The 20723-nt window shown below is 41.6% G+C and overlaps 1 protein-coding gene across 6 annotated transcripts in view; it reads right to left on the reverse strand.

Moving 5' to 3' along the window:
* aopep (aminopeptidase O (putative)) overlaps positions 1 to 20723 on the reverse strand; it is a 126419-nt gene that overhangs the window by 36303 nt on the left and 69393 nt on the right. For all 6 annotated transcript variants that reach the window (XM_060931920.1, XM_060931919.1, XM_060931918.1 and 3 more), the window contains 2 exons: positions 17745 to 17807; positions 16402 to 16485 (listed from right to left, as the gene is read on the reverse strand). In XM_060931920.1, the coding sequence (XP_060787903.1) occupies positions 16402 to 16485; positions 17745 to 17807 (147 nt within the window). The remainder of the gene's footprint in view (positions 1 to 16401; positions 16486 to 17744; positions 17808 to 20723) is intronic.

Raw genomic sequence — 20723 nt, forward strand, 5'->3', positions numbered from 1 at the left:
TTGCTGCATGGACAGATATTTTTACTTGATAAGACATTAGAATAAGTTGGTTGCAATCTAGAACTAGGTTTAATAACCTCAGAACTGGCGTTTTGTATTCTTCTAAAAGGAAATGCTAGATCATTTCAACTATTTTCAAGATAGTTTGCTAAGATATCATTTTTTGCAGTGCACAGAAGTAGCTCAGCTCAAACAGTCCCAAACTGATCTATCCTCAAAGCACTGGGGAAAGAAAAGCCTTCTGAAAAGTCGCAGTTATTAGATTCATGCGTTTCCCTCAATAATCCCTAGCTCTTTCAGACCCAGTGGTACCAGGCACTTACATTTAAGTGTTGATCATCAATGCTGTTGACTTTACAAGTTTATCCCCATAGACCCTCCAAGGTGGAGAGGGAAGTGTGGAGGAGGAAGAGGAGAGCAAGTTTAATATCATCAGAGTCGTCTGTGGGAGTCGCCGTCTCCTTTGCTCATTACTGAAAAACACAGCCCTCATTCTCTCCATCTGACAGATGTTTTTAAGTTGTGCTTAGCAGTGAAAGAAATGATGGCTGAGATCAGAGCATAGGGGTTGTTTTGGGTTTGTTTTTTTTTTTTTTAAATGTGGGGGCATTGATTTTATTTCCCCACCAGACAAGGCCCCTTCACAGGGGCTAGACATCAGGGAAAAAACAGCAATTTGATTGACCACTATGGGCTACTGAACATTTATGAGGGAGCACTTACTCACAAATTGCTACTTTACTCGAAACCAGCTGGAGTTTTGGTGTTGAATGGTGGTGGAGGGGGCATGCATAATCGGTTAATGCTGTATGTGACTGTATATTTCCTGGTTGATGCCTTTTCTGTTTGTGCAAGAAAGACAAACATAGATTGGATTAAATGAGACAGAGATCTTGATTTTTTTTTCTTTTTTTTATCTCTTTCAGGAAAGAATCTCCAACCAGAATCCTCTGAGAAAAATCAGAAAAAAGCTCAGGCGTTTTGAGAGAGAGCGAGCGCAGTCAGATTGCTGATGTGAGCCATTAAGAATAGTGATTGGAATTGGATGGACACCATACACCACACAATCCCACACAGAGAAGATACCAGACTAGTTGGTTTTTCTGTCTCAGCCTCAGTTTTGGCTATATTCTTCAAGTGCCTTTTTAACCTGTAACTTACACTGCAACACAACATACCGTCTATACACAACACTACACAGGCATACACCTGAGGGCAAGTGGACTGATGATAAGTATTTATATAGTGAGCAATGTCAATATAAGTATATAGTTAGTATTGTTCAAGTGGACAGAGGGGGTCAGTTTTACACCGGACATCTGTTATGAAAAAAGTAGGCCGATGCTTAGAAGACTGCATTACTTGAGCCAATATCAGTCATTATCTGATTACTACAATTAACACCATTATAACCAGATATCACTCTTTACATTAAATATATTTATCCACGAAATCAAGTCATATGTGAGCTGATAGCCGACAAGGCGCATAGCGCCAAGCCGGCTATAAGCCATGTACGATGAGATTGAGTGGAATAACTGTTTTATTCTACAGTGAATACTGGATTTTAAGAAACAGAGCATTTTTATTTTTTGCAAATTCGATAAATAAAAACTTTATACAAAATGTCAGACAAAATAATTTCCGCTTAGAATGTAAACAAACTGGCAAAATGACAGTAGCAATTTGTGAAAAATGCTAAAATAATTATTGAAAAAAAAGATACACTCTTACCATCAAATACTTTTATTCCATATTTTGTTACTTTTTTGGTATTTTGGGGGGTTTTGTTTTCAAGTAGAGTTTTTATTTCATCCTCGATTGGTTCAGCAACACGCTCCGCCATTTTGTTTTTTTCTAGTCACGGTATATGAGCTGATAGCCTAGTAGTAGAGTAGCCAATCAGAGGGCATGTTTGCTCATATCCAGTGAATGTGGACAGAATAAAAGGAAATAGCATGTGAACAGGATGTCTATTGCCGCTTTTTCACTACCAACGCGGCTGAGTTGGGCTGAGCCGTGCCGTGCTGAGTCAGGCTGAGTGGAGCTGAGCGGGGCTGTTGGAGTTGCATTTCAACTACAACCGCGCTGAACCATGCTGGCTGGAAGTGGGTGGACACATTGGGTGGAGTTAGCGAAAGTGGGTGGACGTCACGTGATGTCGTTAGGCGGCGCAAACAGTGACATCAGTGATCTTTTAAGCGGTAGTCTCACGACCCGGATAGTAAACAATAAACATGGAGTCGTTAGTGTTGCTGGTCTTAGTGCTGTGGCTTGTTGTCACCGACAACGCCAACAGATACTGGCAAGAGCGTATAGATGAGGCGAGGCGCATAAGGCTTCAGAAATTCTCGTAATTCGTAATTCTTCTTCTTCCGGGTTTACGGTGTTTACAGATCCCAGCGTGCTCGCGGGGCGTGTGTGGGCATGTGAGGACACTCCTCCTCACCAATCAGTGCACAGGGGAGTGTCTGCTCACGCCCCCAGCCTCACTCGGCTCGGTTTGGCTCGCTTCAGCCCCACTCCAAAACCGTGCGAGTTTTGGGTGCTAAGCAGGGCTGAAGCGAGCTGAGTCGTGCTGCTCTAAGGTAGTCGAAACGCGAGCCGTGTCGGGCTGAAGTGAGCTGAAGCGAGCTGAAGTGAGCTGAAAAAGGGTAGTGGAAAAGGGCCATATATGTTACCCCTTTCATAAGAACCTGAAACAGCTCAAATTGATTTCTCTCTGTTTTATATAATGAATTCGTGATGTGATAAATCATGAATCCTCAGACTTCAACACCAGTATGGATAACTAGAGAAATAATCCAAAAGAAAGAAATCAATAGAAAGCATGCAACCTTGTACTGCTATTGCTTTTTCAATTTCTACAGCCTACATTAGGATTATTTTTTCCATTTTGAACACTTTTTAAACATATCACTTACATCCATCCTGATCAACACATTTCCATTCAGGCTGCCAGAACGAATCTTTCTGTTTAAATCCTATTAGTATTATCAGATTAATTTATATTTGAAGACAAAAATAATAAATAAATAAATAAATAAATAAATAGAGTATTTGAATACAACATGACTTCAGCTTGTTAAATAATTACATGCTGCCTAAGATCTCTCTTATGTGAGGAATGTAGAATGTAACGTGTGTAATGTGTGTGCATAATAAAAAGCACATGACTTCATAGCATATTCTCTCCAGCATTTTTCCTTTCAACAGCTCCTGCCCTTCACATGATCCTCTCCGTGTGAACACAGTCTAAGAATGGCCCAGGGACTAAGTCAGTCACTCACTCACACACACACACACACACACACACAAAAAAAAAAAAAATCACTCACTGTGTGTGTATATATATATATATATATATATATATATATATATATATATATATATATAGTACTTATTACATATTGAGGATCAGAGTAGGTGTTTTTTCAACAGCGTTAGGACATTTTTGGGAAGTGAGGTCATTTTGGATGGTCCTCACTTCTTCAAAGGGCTGTTTAGTTTTAGGATTCAGGTTAGAATCAGGTTTAGGTTAGGGGTGAGGGAATGCATTATGTCAATGAGTGTCCCCACAAAGATAGAAGTGATGGTTGATATGCAAATCAAAAACACACCATACTCACGCATGCACAAAATCTCTCTCATAATCATGCGTGCAGTGCGCGCACGCGCACACACACACACACACACACACACACACACACACACACACACACACACACACACAATAGAGCTACAGTATTCAACTCAGTGCACTTGCATCTATGAGATATTGGAGAGGAGCATGAGGGGCCATGCATCCATTTCCTCTCCTCTTCATAAATCAGTTTTATCCCCTCAAACAAGGGGAAAACAGACATGAGGCAGAGATGAGGAGAGGAAACCAGATTTACTAGATATACATTCCTGTTGTAAAAGGGCAGCAAAGACAAACAACCAAAATACAGAACATACAGTGTACAAACAGAGAGACAGTATGTGTAGGACGGTTTGGGGACAAAGTGAGAGAGGTGAGATGGAAATGATTTGGACATGTACAGAGGAGAGATCCAGGGTATATTGAGAAAAGAATGCTGAAGATGGAGTGCCAGAAGCAAAAAGAGAAAGACCAAAGATGAGATTTATGGATGTGGTGAAGGAGGACATGAGAACGGTTGGTGCGACAGAAAAAGATACGGAGGACAGGAGGAGCTGGAGGGACAATATCCACTGTGGTAACCCCTAACGAGAACAGTGGGAGAAGGAGAAGAAGAAGAAGAATGTACAAACATAACGTCTAATACCAAACGTTACAAAAGGCATTTCAGGCAAAACAACTGCAATCTGTAACAGATGACTAAAACACTATGAAATGGGAGATTCCTAAATTCACCAGCTCTTTTTCAAAGCTTCCATTAGTCCTGCGTGTCTGATTCCATACTTATGTACTACTCCAGATCATTTAGAGTAACAATACAGGACAGTCTGAGGTGCAACCTGGCGGCGTCGGATGGACCAAAACATAAATGTCCCAGAGCTGTTCTATTGGATTTAGGTCAGGTGAGCGTGGGGGCCAGTCAATGGTATCAATTCCTTCATCCTCTAGGAACTGCCTGCATACTCCCACCATATGAGACCGGACACTATCGTACACCAGGAGGAACCCAGGACCCACTGCACCAGCATAGGGTCTAACAATAGGTCCAAATATTTCATCCCGATACCTAATAACAATCAGGGTGCCATTGTCTAGCCTGTAGAGGTCTGTGCGTCCTTCCAGGGATATGCCTCCCCAGACCATCACTGACCCACCACCAAACCAGTCATGCTGAATGATGTTGCAGGCAGCCTAACGTTCTCCACAGTGTCTCCAGACCCTTCCACATCTGTCACATGTGCTCAGGTTGAACCTGCTCTCATCTGTGAAAAGCACAGGGCACCAGTAGCAGACCGGCCAATTCTGGTGTTCTATGGCAAATGCCAATCAAGCTCCATGGTGCCAGGCAGTAAGCACAGGGCCCACTACAGGCCGCCGGGCCCTCAGGCCACCCTCATGAAGTCTGTTTCTGATTGTTTGGTCAGGGAAATTCACCCCAGTGGCCTGCTGGAGGTCATTTTGTAGGGCTCTAGCAGTGCTCATCCTGTTCCTCCTTGCACAAAGGAGCAGATACCGGTCCTGCTGATGGGTTAAGGACCTTCTACGGCCCTGTCCAGCTCTCCGAGAGTAACTGCCTGTCTCCTGGAATCTCCTCCATGTTCTTGAGACTGTGCTGGAAGACACAGCAAACCTTCTGGCAATGGCACGTATTGATGTGCCATCCTGGAGGAGTTGGACTACCTGTGCAACCTTTGTAGGGTCCAGGTACCGCACCATGCTACCATTAGTGACACTGACCCTAGCCAAATGCAAAACTAGTGAAAAATCAGTCAGAAAAGATGAGGAGGGAAAAAATGTCAGTGGCCTCCACCTGGAAGACCATTCCTGTTTTAGGGGTCATCTCATTGTTGCCCCTCTAGTGCACCTGTTGTCAATTTTATTCACACCAAAGCAGCTGAAACTGATTAACAACCCCCCTCTGCTACTTAACTAACCAGATCAATATCCCAGAAGTTGAACTGACTTGATGCTATACTCTGATTAAAAAGTGTTCCTTTAATATTTTAGAGCAGTGTATATCTCATCTCATCATCTCTAGCCGCTTTATCCTGTTCTACAGGGTCGCAGGCAAGCTGAAGCCTATTCCAGCTGATTACGGGCGAAAGGCGGGGTACACCCTGGACAAGTCGCCAGGTCATCACAGGGCTGACACATAGGCCAAGTTTACATTAGACCGTATCTGTCTCGTTTTCTTCGCGGATGCACTGTCCGTTTACATTAAAACGCCTGGAAACGCCGGGAAACGGGAATCCGCCAGGGTCCACGTATTCAATCCAAATCGTGTCTGGTCCAGTGCTGTGTAAACATTGAGAATACGCGGATACGCTGTGCTGAGCTCTAGCTGGCGTCGTCATTGGACAACGTCACCGTGACATCCACCTTCCTGATTTGCTGGCGTTGGTCATGTGACGCGACTGCTGAAAAACGGCGCGGACTTCTGCCTTGTATCACCTTTCATTAAAGAGTATAAAAGTATGAAAATACTGCAAATACTGATGCAAATACTGCCCATTGTGTAGTTATGATTGTCTTTAGGCTTGCCATCCTTCCACCTGCAAGTGGTAAGTGACGCGCATGCCCGACATGCACTGAGATCACACACACAGCGGCTCAGTCCCGAATCACTGCTCGTGCGCTATACTCGCGCGCTCTGTGAGCTGCGCAGGGCCGGAGTGCGCACCCTCCAGAGGGCACTCGCTGTTCAGGGCGGAGTGATTTGGCGTGCAGGATGCCTGCGGAGCCGAGCGTATCCGTGTATTGGCGTTGCTATGTGCACGCGAATCGTATATTGGCGTTGCTGTGTGCACACTAATCGTTTTAAAAACGTTAATCTGATGATCCGCTGATACAGTCTAATGTAAACCCCACCATAGACACAGACAACCATTCACACTCACATTCGCAACTACGGTCAATTTAGAGTCACCAGTTAACCTAATCTGCATGTCTTTGGACTGTGGGGGAAACCAGAGCACCTGCAGGAAACCCACACAGACATGGGGAGAACATGCAAACTCCACACAGAAAGGCCCTCGCCGGCCATGGGGCTCGAACTGGGACCTTCTTGCTGTGAGGCGACAGTGCTAACCACTACACCACCGTGCCGCCAGCAGTGTATATATAAAAATAATTTCTTGATGGGGGATTTATTTTTCTCTGAATAAATTTATTTCAATTAAAGTCTGGCTTTTCCTCCAAAATATATATATATATATATATATATATATATATATATATATATATATATATATATATATAATTGTAAATAACAACAGAATGCAATGATGTGGAAGTTTCAAAATTCCATATTTTATTCAGAATAGAACATAGATGACATATCAAATGTTTAAACTGAGAAAATGTTTCATTTAAAGAGAAAAATTAGGTGATTTTAAAATTTCATGACAACACCACCTCAAAAAACTTGGGACAAGGCCATGTTTACCACTGTGAGACATCCCCTTTTCTCTTTACAACAGTCTGTAAACGTCTGGGGACTGAGGAGACAAGTTGCTCAAGTTTAGGGATAGGAATGTTAACCCATTCTTGTCTAAGGTAGGATTCTAGTTGCTCAACTGTCTTAGGTCTTTTTTGTCGTATCTTCCGTTTTATGATGCGCCAAATGTTTTCTATGGGTGAAAGATCTGGACTGCAGGCTGGCCAGTTCAGTACCCAGACCCGTCTTCTACGCAGCCATGATGCTGTAATTGATGCAGTATGTGGTTTGGCATTGTCATGCTGGAAAATGCAAGGTCTTCCCTGAAAGAGATGTCATCTGGACTATGTCATATGGACAAGCTGCCCATGCCACACGTACTAATGCAACCCCATACCATCAGAGATGCAGGCTTCTGAACTGAGCGCTGATAACTTGGGTCGTCCTTCTCCTCTTTAGTCCAAATGATACGGCGTCCCTGATTTCCATAAAGAACTTCAAATTTTGATTCGTCTGACCACAGAACAGTTTTCCACTTTGCCACAGTCCATTTTAAATGAGCCTTGGCCCAGAGAAGACGTCTGCGCTTCTGGATCATGTTTAGATACGGCTTCTTCTTTGAACTATAGAGTTTTAGCTGGCAACGGCGGATGGCACGGTGAATTGTGTTCACAGATAATGTTCTCTGGAAATATTCCTGAGCTCATTTTGTGATTTCCAATACAGAAACATGCCTGTATGTGATGCAGTGCCGTGACGTCTAAGGACCCAAAGATCACGGGCACCCAGTATGGTTTTCTGGCCTTGACCCTTACGCACAGAGATTCTTCCAGATTCTCTGAATCTTTTAATGATATTATGCACTGTAGATGATGATATGTTCAAACTCTTTGCAATTTTACACTGTCAAACTCCTTTCTGATATTGCTCCACTATTTGTAGGCGCAGAATTAGGCTACGTTTACACTAGACCGTATCTGTCTCGTTTTCTTCGCGGATGCACTGTCCGTTTACATTAAACCGCCTGGAAACGCCTGGAAACGGGAATCCGCCAGCGTCCACGTATTCAATCCAGATCGTGTCTGGTCCGGTGCTGTGTAAACATTCAAAATACGTGGATACGCTGTGCTGAGCTCTAGCTGGCGTCTCATTGGACAACGTCACTGTGACATCCACCTTCCTGATTCGCTGGCGTTGGTCATGTGACGCGACTGCTGAAAAATGGCGCGGACTTCCGCCTTGTATCACCTTTCATTAAATTGTATAAAAGTATGACAATACTGCAAATACTGATGCAAATACTGCCCATTGTGTAGTTATGATTGTCTTTAGGCTTGCCATCCTTCCACTTGCAAGTAGTAAGTGATATGCGCTGGGATCACACACACAGCGGCTCAGTCCCGAATTGTGGCTTGTGCACTTCACTCGCGCGCTGTGTGAGCTGCGCAGGGCCGGAGTGCGCACCCTCCAGAGGGCACTCGCTGTTCAGGGTGGAGTGATTTGGAGCGCAGGATGCCTGCGGAGCCAAGCGTATCCGTGTATTGGCGTTGCTGTGTGCACGGCTAACGGTTTTAGTGTAAACGCGAATCGTTTTAAGAACGTTAATCTGATGATCCGCTGATTCGACGTAATGTAAACGTAGCCTTAGGGGGATTGGTGATCCTCTTCCCATCTTTACTTCTGAGAGCCGCTGCCACTTCAAGATGCTCTTTTTATACCCAGTCATGTTAATGACCTATTGCCAATTGACCTAATGAGTTGCAATTTGGTCCTCCAGCTGTTCCTTTTTTGTACCTTTAACTTTTCCAGCTTCTTATTGCCTCTGTCCCAACTTTTTTGAGATGCGTTGCTGTCATGAAATTTCAAATGAGCCAATATTTGGCATGAAATTTCAAAATATCTCACTTTCAACATTTGATATGTTGTCTATGTTCTATTGTGAATACAAGATCAGTTTTTGAGATTTGTAAATTATTGCATTCCGTTTTTATTTACAATTTGTACTTTGTCCCAACTTTTTTTGGAATCGGGGTTATATATAAAGTGTGGGAAATAAGGAATTTTAAGCAGACTGTCACAGGACAGACAAGTCTGAAATATTGTCTGTCCGTCCAAATTTCAGCCTGTCCAAATGATGGGCCAAACGCCCGGAACAATGTGGCAGGGGTTTCCGGGGCCCGCTTTAGGGCACATGGCGGGCTCAGCTGCAGTCAAAGCGGGCCATGCCTGTGCTGGTTCAAAAGGTCTCAGGGAGAGGGAGGTGCCTGTAAATTGTGGTGGGGCTAGGACCATCGGTGGCCAAGTTATGAATTTTTAAAGTCGGACCTGCGGAGACCCCCTATTTCACAGGCCGTGTTATGACAATGTATTCGCCCAGTGTAACATTTGGAAGAAAATTAGAAGTAGATTAGACCTATATCTTTACAATTTTTCATGGGCCATCCGGTTTGATGCTTTTGAAATACAGATGGACACATTCTAATTATTTTTTAAATCAGCCATCCGACCCAATGTTTTTAAATACAGACAGACAAATGCGAAAATGACCGGTCAATGTCTGCCGGTCCAGCCTTATTTTGCACACTATGTGTGTGAGATCATTCATTCATTCATATACACACACACAAATTTAACTTTGATTATGGTGCACATTCACCGTGGCATTGTTTCAACAACCTGATGCAACTTCACAACATTTACTTCCAAACAGAGCTGCATGCATTTTTCACTGAAGTCTTGTATTAACAACAAGAGACTCGAATCACATTCTAAAGTCTTCTCCTAAAGACTTTCAGTGGGGTTAAGGTCAGGACACTGTGGTGACCAATTCATGTGTGAAAATGATTCCTCGTGCTCCCCGAACCACTTTTTCACAATTTTAGCCCTAATTTTAAGCCTTTGCCATCGGGGAAGAAAAAAAAAATCCATTGATGTGAAATCTGGTCATTAAGTACAATCAACTGACTTCATTTTATTGCCAAATTACTTTGCTGAGTCTCAACCTGACCAACTGAAGCAACCCCAGATCATAACACTGCCTCCAGAAGCTTATACAGTGGCCACTATGCATGATGGGTGCATCGCTTCATGTGCTTCCCTTCTTACACTGATGTGTCCATTGCTTTGGAACAGGGTAAATCTGGACTCATCAGACCACATTATATTTTTCCATTACTCCAGAGTCCAATCTTTATGCTCCCTAGTAAACTGAGGCTAATCTTCTGAGTATCCTCACTAACACGGGTTTTTTTTGTTATTGTTGGGTTTTTTTTAATGGCCAAACAACTGTTTAGTTCCAATCCTGTGAGTTCTTGTCACATTGTGCATGTGAAAATGCTGTTATTTTCAATATTAAACATAGCCATCAGTTCTACTATCAATTTCTTATGATTTGACTTCACCAAGCATTTACGTGATCTCTAATCACATTCTGATTTTTTCTGACCACACTTCTTCCGTGAAGTTGACCGTTCATCACCATCCTTCCAGGTTTTAATAATATGTTGGACAGTTCTTAACCCAATTTCAGTCATTTCAGCAATCTCCTTCGTTGGTTTCTTTGCTTGATGCAGGCCAATAATTCGATCCTTCTGAAACACAGTTACATCTTTTCCATGACCATGGAATATGTCTTCTGACATAGTTGTTTAAGAAATGAGAAGCTACTCACTGCATCATTTAGGGTTAAAAGAATTGTTGCCAGATGAAACATTGACCACTGCAATAATTATCCAAGGCTCTTAAGTATTTGCTTATTTAAATCCAAATGGCGATTTTTTTTTTACACACACACACACACACACACACACACACACACACCACCTTATTAGGTACACCCATACTCCTGTTGTTTTATGCAGTTTTCTAATCAGCCAATCCCTTGGCAGCAGCACAATGCATAAACTCACGGAGATACAAATCAAGAGCTTCAGTTAATGTTCACGTCAAACATCAGAATGGAAAAAATTGTGATCTCTGTGACTTTCACTGTGGCATGGGTGTTGGTGCCAGATAGACTGGTTTGAGTATTTCAGAAACTGCTGATCTCCTGGGGTTTTCACACACAACAGTCTCTAGAGTTTACACAGAATGGTACGAAAGAAAAAAAAAAACATTGTGGAAACATCTTGTTGATAAGAGAGGTCAAAGGAAAATTGCTAGATTGGTTTGAACTGCCAAGAAGGATATAGTAGCTCATATAATCACTGTTTATAACCGCGGTGAGCAGAAAAGCATCTCAGCATGCAACAGCAGAAGACCACATTGGGTTCCACTCCTGCCAGCCAAGAACAGGAATCTTAGAATCAAGAACACTTCTGATGTCATTTCTATTTCTCTTTGTTTTTGATACAGTATCATTTTTATATTATTTATTTTAATTGATTGTTATTGCTTTTAAGTGGCCTCCAGGAAGACTAGCGACCACTTTGTTGAAGCTAATGGGGTTCCAATAAAGAATAAATAAATAAGAATAACTTCTCCACCATAGAGAGAAGTGTGATGGAAATGACTGGTGGAAATAACATTGACAGTATTTTGTGAAAAACTGGAAGGCACCCTTGACATATTAGCTATGATTTGATAGCTAGCATATGATGCATGCAAAATCCATCTTACTTTACTTAAAAAAAATCTGTCCTCTTACAAACTTCCATGAAGGTACAGCATGTTTGGAAATGACATACAATAAAAAAAATTATCTGGTCAAGCAATATTTTCCTTGGTTTTTCTTCAACAGCTGTACATGAAACTGTACAACTCCTAAGTATTGGACATGTGCCCTGTTGTCACTATTTCCACAGCAACCACCTAAACAATTTCCCATACAGACATTTTAGCAGGAAATTGCACGTATACAGTACCAGTCAAAAGTTTCATAGTAATGAGTAGGTGTGTCCAAACTTTTGACTGGTACTGAAAATGTGTATATAATTGCTAAAATTACACAGACGGTTTGTGTTTGCAGAACAAAGCAAGTGTAATGAGCACTTTAGACAATAATCAGGGGTTAAAGGGGATTTACAAGTTCTTCTTCTTGGGCAGCAACACCAAGGGAAAAATACCGTTCAACTGTGTTATTATATAGAGTTTTCAGCATTGATGCCATGGGAAATTTTTCAATACACGTGTTTGGGAAATTTCACTTCACTAACGACAGTTTTTACTTTTCCTTGTGTGTCAGTCTTAACATTAAAATAATATAAATATACAAAATAAATATACAATAAAACATTTAAATAATCCATTACAAATAAACCATTTAACCAGCAAAATGAACACATTTTGCTTTAATGGCCAAATGTACATAAGAATGTAACTCACTGCCATTATCTGTATCTGTTTAATGCTCAGAATATTAATATTTTAATCAGTATTTGGATTTAGTATAAATATGGAGGTGATCATTGGAAATCACGCATGCTGGTTGGTCGAGAGATTCGGATTATTTCTCGCTAATCACCTCCAGCGACTTGGCAAAATGCCAGCGAATTGCTTTGTCACTGTAAGTGAGGAAGAAATACAAATTATGAAAGAAAATGCTGTTCCTAAAATCACTAAAGATGCTACAAAGTTTGGTCTATAACTATTCAAAGGTAAGGTGGAATTGTGATTTATTTTATCTATTTCAAAACAAAGTATTTTATGCGACTCGGTGTAGATAAGTGACACAGGTCTGTGCGCTTTACATTTGCATGCCATTTTTGAAGATTGAAATAAACAATTTAAATTAAAATAAGTGGCTTCGTCTCGGTTATTACGCACCGATCTTCACCTCACCTTCGGCGAATAACCGTTAAAGTGAAAGTGGGTGGGGTCTAAAAGGGGGAGGAGAAAGCTGCTGGGAACAAAAAGTCCCCCCACACACACACTCACAAATTTCAACAATAAATAGTTGCATAACATAACTTTCTTCAGCTCCTGAACCTCTACAGTTCTTCAGCTGCTTCACTCAAGTCCATACTCAGTCTCAGACCTCAAAACTAAGTAAACTAGGGAACTATCTTTCTAACTTTCCCAAATCAAGAAACTGTAATTTATAGTCAACAACAGTAGCCAAGTAATACTATTTGACCAGATTTACTTTAGTTTTGGGTTTGTTGTATTCCAGAAAGGACAAAAAAAGTTTGCTGAATACACTACCAGAATGAACCTACTACGATTTTGGGAAGCAGTTCTGCTGCAAATCAAAATGGGGTCCTTTAAATGGCATTTAATTATAATGCCTGCATGATTTTCTGGAAAGATTTTCTCGACCCAATGCACACTTTCTGGGAAGATTAGCCCTCTGGGATTCCAGACCCGATGCACATCTCTAGTCTCAACCAGATGTCCTTTGAACCTTACTAGAAAGCTTTCTAAATAACAGAACCAAAAAAAGAATGCTGCATCTACGGTGTGCATCTGTATGCGTTTTCATTAAGAATCCACTTCTTAATCCAAATAATGCATTTGTGTTCAGTTACATCCATAGTATATACACTGTAGTTTTTGCATTTGACTGAATAGACAAAGCCAACATGGCAAGCAAGGATTTAATTTGACGTGTTGTCTTGGTTTCCATCTCAAATTTGTAATTGTTAATCAAATATACATTATAATGAAAAATACACAGTAGAGCAAACACTGTTGTGTAAGCGTGCTCATGTGTGCTTCGCACTGAACACAATCCAAAACTACTGTTTACACCAAGCACTTTTTTAAACCTGATTTTTCCCCATAATGTTTTATATTCATATTTAACAAGCCTCTAATGTATTAACCCACTAAAGATATGTTCTAATATTATTAGTTCAGTCCTCAGTAAATACTTTTCAATGTTTAAGTGGTTATGGAGGACATGAACACAGCTCGTGAGGTAATGATCAAGTCCTCTATGAGATGTGTTGAGAGCAGGGCTGGAACCGAGTCCCTGCTGTATATTACCTCCTACAAACTGTCGGCCAGTTATTCAATAACTTCACTGAAATTAGCATAGTGATGAATATACGCCTGGACCCACAAACAGATCCTTTTAGTTAAACGGATTAAGGACAGGAGAATAAATTGCACATAAAAACGAACCTTTTCATTGCCAGCCTCTGTGCTACATGAACTGAAAGTGGTTTCGCAAGATGTAAACCTCAAACGACAGAGGAGCTTCCTCTTTGATTTGGATTTCCAGTTAACCATTAGCTAATGGAACAGATAGAACACATACTATCAAACAGAAATCTGATGACTTAATGCTGATAGCATTTACGTTCATTTTTATTTCATCCCATGTAATGATGGAGATGGACCTGAAAGCTGAGATGATGCTGGAGTCTCTCTCTCTCTCCCTCCCTCTAAAAATTAGCCAGTGCAGAGAAACACTCTCCCTAATTTAGAAGAAAATGAAGCAAAATGAATCTCATTAGCACATAAGCGTAACTAATACACCACAGCAAACCTCCCTCAACACACATATCCGCTCATGCACACCCACTCACTAAAGGAGGCAATAAAACTCCTATCTTTTCCGGTGCAAAACTTTCCTTTCACATTAAAATGACCCTGATCTCAGTCTGGGGTTAGTTGGGGGTGGCTGGACCTCGACAGCGCCAATTAGCAATGATGTAATTACTGCGGGGAACGGATGCGTGCAGGGGCCTTGCGCTCTCCTCTGTTCAAGAGCAGCACCCGAACCTGATTTATGAACAGGCAGGGGATGGGGCACCCGCTTTTGAAGTCTGTGAATAAGTAATATAAAATACACCTGGAGGACTCGGGGGCTCCCGCTATCCTCTGCTGAATTGGGGAGTAGTGTGTGTGTGTGTGTGTGTGTGTGTGTGTGTGTGTGTGTGTGTGTGTGTGTGAGAGAGAGAGAGAGAGAGAGAGAGAGAGAGAGAGAGAGAGAGGTCACTCGTGTTTCCTTTCAGGCTGGCTTTTATGGCAGCACTTCAAACAATTGCTCTTTCGTTCTCCCTCTCTCTCCACCAGGCCCATTGTACAGGGCCAACTAGACTGTAATTGGCCTTTCTTTCCTTTCATGGATTCCCCCCCTTCACCCTCTAACCCCATCCCACAATTCTCTGAAGTTACTTGAAGCAAACACGTCAACCTGCCAGGTAGGTGCAAAGCCACTGTTGTTGTTTGTGCACGACGTGTCTTGTGCGTTTCAGACAATTTTCAAAGAGCAGCTATCTGTAAATTCAAAACTACATTTCTCTCCTTGTATTCAGATGGAAAATTATTTATTAAAATTACAGGTTGGAAAATACAGATGACCATATATTAAATGAATCTAAAATGTGACAAATTCAAGCATTTTCAGGTAAATTGTGTGGATTTCTCGAAATTCCTGAATGTTGAGTGGAATGTTTTTGACACAACACAGTCAACAAGTCTCCTGTTAACACTCCTTTCAAGTGTTTTACTGCTCACACAAGTTTGTAAAGAGGCATTGTGTTCTAGCACATTCTCCACACACACACACACACACACACACACACACACACACACACACACACACACACCCCTACCACTGATGTGACAAGACCAGTGACTCAGAACAGAAATTACCTCATACCTCAAAATCAAACACGTCCCAATCAGAAACACACGCACACATTTTTGCTATTGAGATGTAATGTATGAGGTAAACCCATTTACTGTAAAGGCAACACAAATGCTTACGTTAAGTCCTACTATTTTCCACATACATTTCCAATCTCATTTTTGATTACTCGTCCTTTACTATGAGTTTATCTCTGTGCGTAACGACATGGAATAGATAAAAGATTTGAGGATGGAAATAAACAGCAGCCGCTAGCCTTATGTACACACACACACACACACACACACACACACACACACACACACACAAGGAGCAACAGGCAGCGCTGGTGAGGGCCATTTTAAGCGCTTCCTTGGGAAAACACAAAATGAGCTGAGTCACGACTGTCCCATGATGTCATGCAGAATGACCAACCAAGCCATTTCAGGACAAGTTTTCAAATCACAGATTGTCCTCATCTGTCTCTTCCTGGCACTTCATTGCCAAGAAATATGAGTGAAGAACAATGCCCACCCCATTTCCCTGGACTGGGCCCTTCCTTAGCTCTTAATACCATCCACAATGTCAGATCTGGTAATGTCACGCCACAAAAAAAACAACAACATGTAGACTCAAACTAATGCAAAGCCAAACCAAGAAAAGAATCTGGCGGTGGATATAAGGGATAATTAGGGTTTTTTTTTTGTTGTTCTTGGTTTTTTAAAGAAGAAGAAGAGGATGACACATAGATAGGAGGATGTGAGGGAGACACGGGAGCTATTTAAAGCCAGCTTGGCGGGGTCTTACCTCTTTGAAGTTCACCTTGGTCCCTGCTCTCTTCCGCTTGGTGCCCTTTCGAGTGCCTCCACTGAGGTGCATCCATTTTATAACCTACAGAGAAATGGAGAGAGGCAGAAAAAGAAAACTCAACAGGCAATGCACTTGATCGGGAAGCATCATGTAGAACAATGTGTACATCCATCCATCCATCCATCCATCCATCCATTATCTGTAGCCACTTATCCTGTTCTACAGGGTCGCAACAATGTGTACACTTATAGCTTATTAAGACACAAAATCATAAGGCATCGCTCTCTCTCTCTCTCTCACACACACACTTGTACTTCTATCTGTGTGGGCACATTCATTGGCATAATACATTTGCTAGGCCCTTACCCTAACCTTAACAATCACAACTAAATGTCTAACCTCAACCTTTACCCTAACCTACACTTAATTCTTAACCAGCAAAATTCTGGTTAATTCTTACATCTTAACCCTCAAACAGCCCTGTGAAGAAGTGAGGACCATACAAACTGTCCTCACTTCCCAAAAATTACCTAACATATTCTGGTCCTCAATATTTAGCAGGTACAAGTGTACACACACACACACACACACACACACACACACACACACAACCTACCTTCATGCAAACTTGTATTAAGAGTAATCAATGTGACAAAAAATATATAATTTCACAATAAACTAAAAAGATCAAAATATTCAGGTTAGCCAACAAAGTACCAGCAAACAGAATACCAAAAAAAACCACACATGGTTTTAATAAATTTTTATATTTTGCATACTAAAATCAATTATAACAGAAGAGGAGGAGAAAAATGAAACATCTGCTGAGCTGAGATGTACCACTGGAGTTGATCAGTACTGATATGCGAGACTCACAGAGAGGCTTATTGCGGATATGATGATACAGATATTATCATTTTGCTCCAAACTCTACCTTTCCAAGTGTAATAAACAGTCACAGGCAAATTAATACCACTCCAAACACTGAGCACTAGATGAAGTGGCTAAATGTCACCTGCAGTGCATGCAGACACGCACACACACGCGCGCACACAGTTAAAAAAGCATCTGTTTTTAGTCTCCACTCCAAAATAGAATAGTAGTCTGCGATTTTGCCTCTCAGCCACTGAGTGATGCTCCAGCCATGACTAACCTCAAAATACTCACAAATGATCACAAGGGACTCAAGAAAAGCACAATACTCCAAATACTTCACATAGCTAAAAACTCAATTACGCCAAGTGCTACAGGAAATGTGACCTCTTCTGAGCAGTTTGTAAACACTGGTAAACAGCTGTTCCACAGTACTGCTAAGAGCACGAGTTTTCAGACTGACTTACCTCCTGTGTGACTTGTGTGACTGGCGGAGATCGTGACCACGTCGAGCTGGCTTCTCCAAGCCACTGGAGGAGAGGAAGAGAGGAGGAGAATGTTGAGTAGAAAGAAAGAGGTGCAGAGAGGGAGAGACAAGGAAAAATTCCCTCATTAACTTGAAATGGGGCGTCAGTTCCTTTCTGATCCACTCCTCCAGTCGTCCGGTCTCTCTCCCTTTCATTCTCTCCCTCTTTCCTTCAAGCTCTCACGCAAGCTGCACTTAACCTTATTATAGTCTGCTCTGCCAGTACACTGCTCTTCTGTCGCTCTCTCTCGCTCTCTCTCTCTCTCTCTCTCTCTCACACACACACACACAGTGGGTGAGTGAGAAAAACCCAGCAGAGGAGACAGAGCAGAGAACAGGGGGAGGACAAGCAGAAAATGACAGGGGGAAAGGTAGAAAGGAAAGACAGGAAGGGAAGAGAGATACGGTAATGAAGAGAGGGGGGTTAGAATAGGTGAGTTGCAAAAGTGAGTGAGAAACGAAAAGTAAGAAAGAGAGACAGATGTGCAGTAGCTGGTATCCAGTGAAAGCCAGACAGCAGTAGCAGTTCACGTCAGGGAGCAGAAGCTCATTGTAATCAAACACTGCTTTCTGCTATACAGCCTTGGGAGGAGCTATAGCACTCTCTTACTCCCCACCTCTATCTCTCTCTCTCTCACACACACACACACACCACACAGAAGTACAATAGTGAAACCTAATAACACACACACACAAGAACTTTTCCACTAAAGAACTGTATTCTTGTGTTCTTATAGTCACTTATACAGATTCTGAATGTGAAATATTGTGTGTGTGTGTGTGTGTGTGTGTGTGTGTGTGTGTGTGTGTGTGTGTGTGTGTGTACACAGAAGAACAGTGTAGACCAAGGCTCAGGTGCTAGCAGATCCCACAGACTGTCTTCCTAGGCAGTGCTGTACATGAGTCCTAAATTTTGGACTCACATATTTACCATATAATTTAATTCTCTATTTATATATAGTCTCAGCTCAGGTGGCTCACAAAACACCAAATTTACTTTTCTGGCCAGAAGCTTCAGAATCTTGAAGGTTGTCATCTGATTGGTTATCCACACTCCAGTGTAGGAGCAATTTGTGCACTGGTTTCCAGTGTGGAAACATTTGATTACATTGAGCTTTCTGGAGCAAGATATAATCAGTGGATGGCATCACATTTTTTTCGAGAGATATGTCTGAAACAATTAATACTCAGTAAACAGACCTGACAAGTTTGCTGATGATTCCTTTGTTGGCTAAAAATGCCAGTCAAACAGCCTTTTCCTGTGAGAACTGGTGGACATGTACAGTGAGGAAATGTACCAGACTCTCTAGCTAAAGCAATCAGTCTGGCTTGCAAAACTACTTTTGTCATGACTTGTGACCTGACTCGGGATTGCATATTCATATGCGAACTTGGACATGAGCTTGTGAGATCTGGAACGGAAACTCTTTACTGAATTGTGCATTGAGGTTTACATAGGCGGGCAAATTATTTTTCTTCACTATAAAATAGTGGTGCAGTGGTCAGCACTGTTGTGTCACAACAAGAAGGTTCTGGGTTCAAACTTCGCAGCTAATTGAGGCCTTGGAGTTTACATGTTCTCCTTGTGCCTGCGTGGGTTTCCTCCAGGTGCTCCCACAGTCCAAAGACATGCAGATTAGGTCAACTGGCTACTCTCAATTGCCCATGGCTGTGAATGCAAGTGTGAAGGGCTGTCTATCACTCTGTGATAGACTGGTGACCTGTCCAGGGTGTACCAAGCCTCTCACCCAAGATCATCCGAGATTGGTTCCAGCTTAACCGCGACTCTCAATGGATAAGCGGTATAGAAAGTTAATGAATGAATGATAAAATAACCTGACACAGGACTTGTCTTGTTCTCAACTTGAATGTCACTGAAAAGATTTCAGGTTTGGCTTAGAAGTGAGGGTGAGATGACTCCTGGACTCCTGAGTCTGAGATCTGCTAAGTAGATGGTATGTGACCTGACTACAACACTCCCAGGTAATACAAAACATCTGTGAATGACCAACAACAGCATTTCTGTCTCTCTCAATTCAATTCAACACGTATTACTATGACTCTTAATACTATAGCTATTACCAACATAAATATGAACTGAGCTGCAGTCAGATTAGATTAGATTAGATTAGATTAGATTAGATAAAACTTTATTGATCCCTTTGGGAGGGTTCCCTCAGGGAAATTAAGATTCCAGCAGCATCATTACAGATAAACAGAGAAAAGAAATAGAGAAAAACTTCTAGATAAATTAAAATAAATTAAGTATTTACATATACAAATATAAAAGAATAAGATGTGGGGGGGAAGGGGGGAGAAGGAAAAATATTGCACTTTATATTGCACGTTATATTGCACATTGTCTGGTCAGGAACCAGGCTGATCCATGAGGACGTAAAGACCAGGTGTACAGATCACCGTTTTAACCCATGGCTTTTAACCAATGGTTCCAGTCTTAACATCCCTTTTTCTTGTAACTATTAGCTTCACAGTAGTTACTGGATAATTCATAGTAGTTACAGAATAACTTTAGGGCAAATGAGTGAATAATAAGTAGGGGCATTTAGTGGTTGAGAACAGCAACGGCTAAGAAAATCCAATTCTGTTTACGGACTAATGAATTGTAAGCTGCTTGTTGGAAAGCATTTTTATAGTTAATATCAGTCCAATCCTCATGGCAAAATTCCCTGTCTTTAATTAGGACCTGCACTGAAGTAATAATTCTTCCTATGTTCATCTTTAGATGTTAACACAAGCACAGCTTTGAGCTAATGGCAATGCTTGAGATATCTGCTACAAGTTCAGTGTAGACTTGTGCAACATGAAGCGAAATGTGTTGTTGTGAATAGGGATGCTTCAATACCAATATCATCCTACAATACAAGTAACCTTAATCTTAAAGCTCAGTAAGAAAGAAAGA

The sequence above is a fragment of the Neoarius graeffei genome, chromosome 10 (genome assembly GCF_027579695.1).
Source record: "Neoarius graeffei isolate fNeoGra1 chromosome 10, fNeoGra1.pri, whole genome shotgun sequence".
NCBI classification, from domain to species: domain Eukaryota; kingdom Metazoa; phylum Chordata; class Actinopteri; order Siluriformes; family Ariidae; genus Neoarius; species Neoarius graeffei.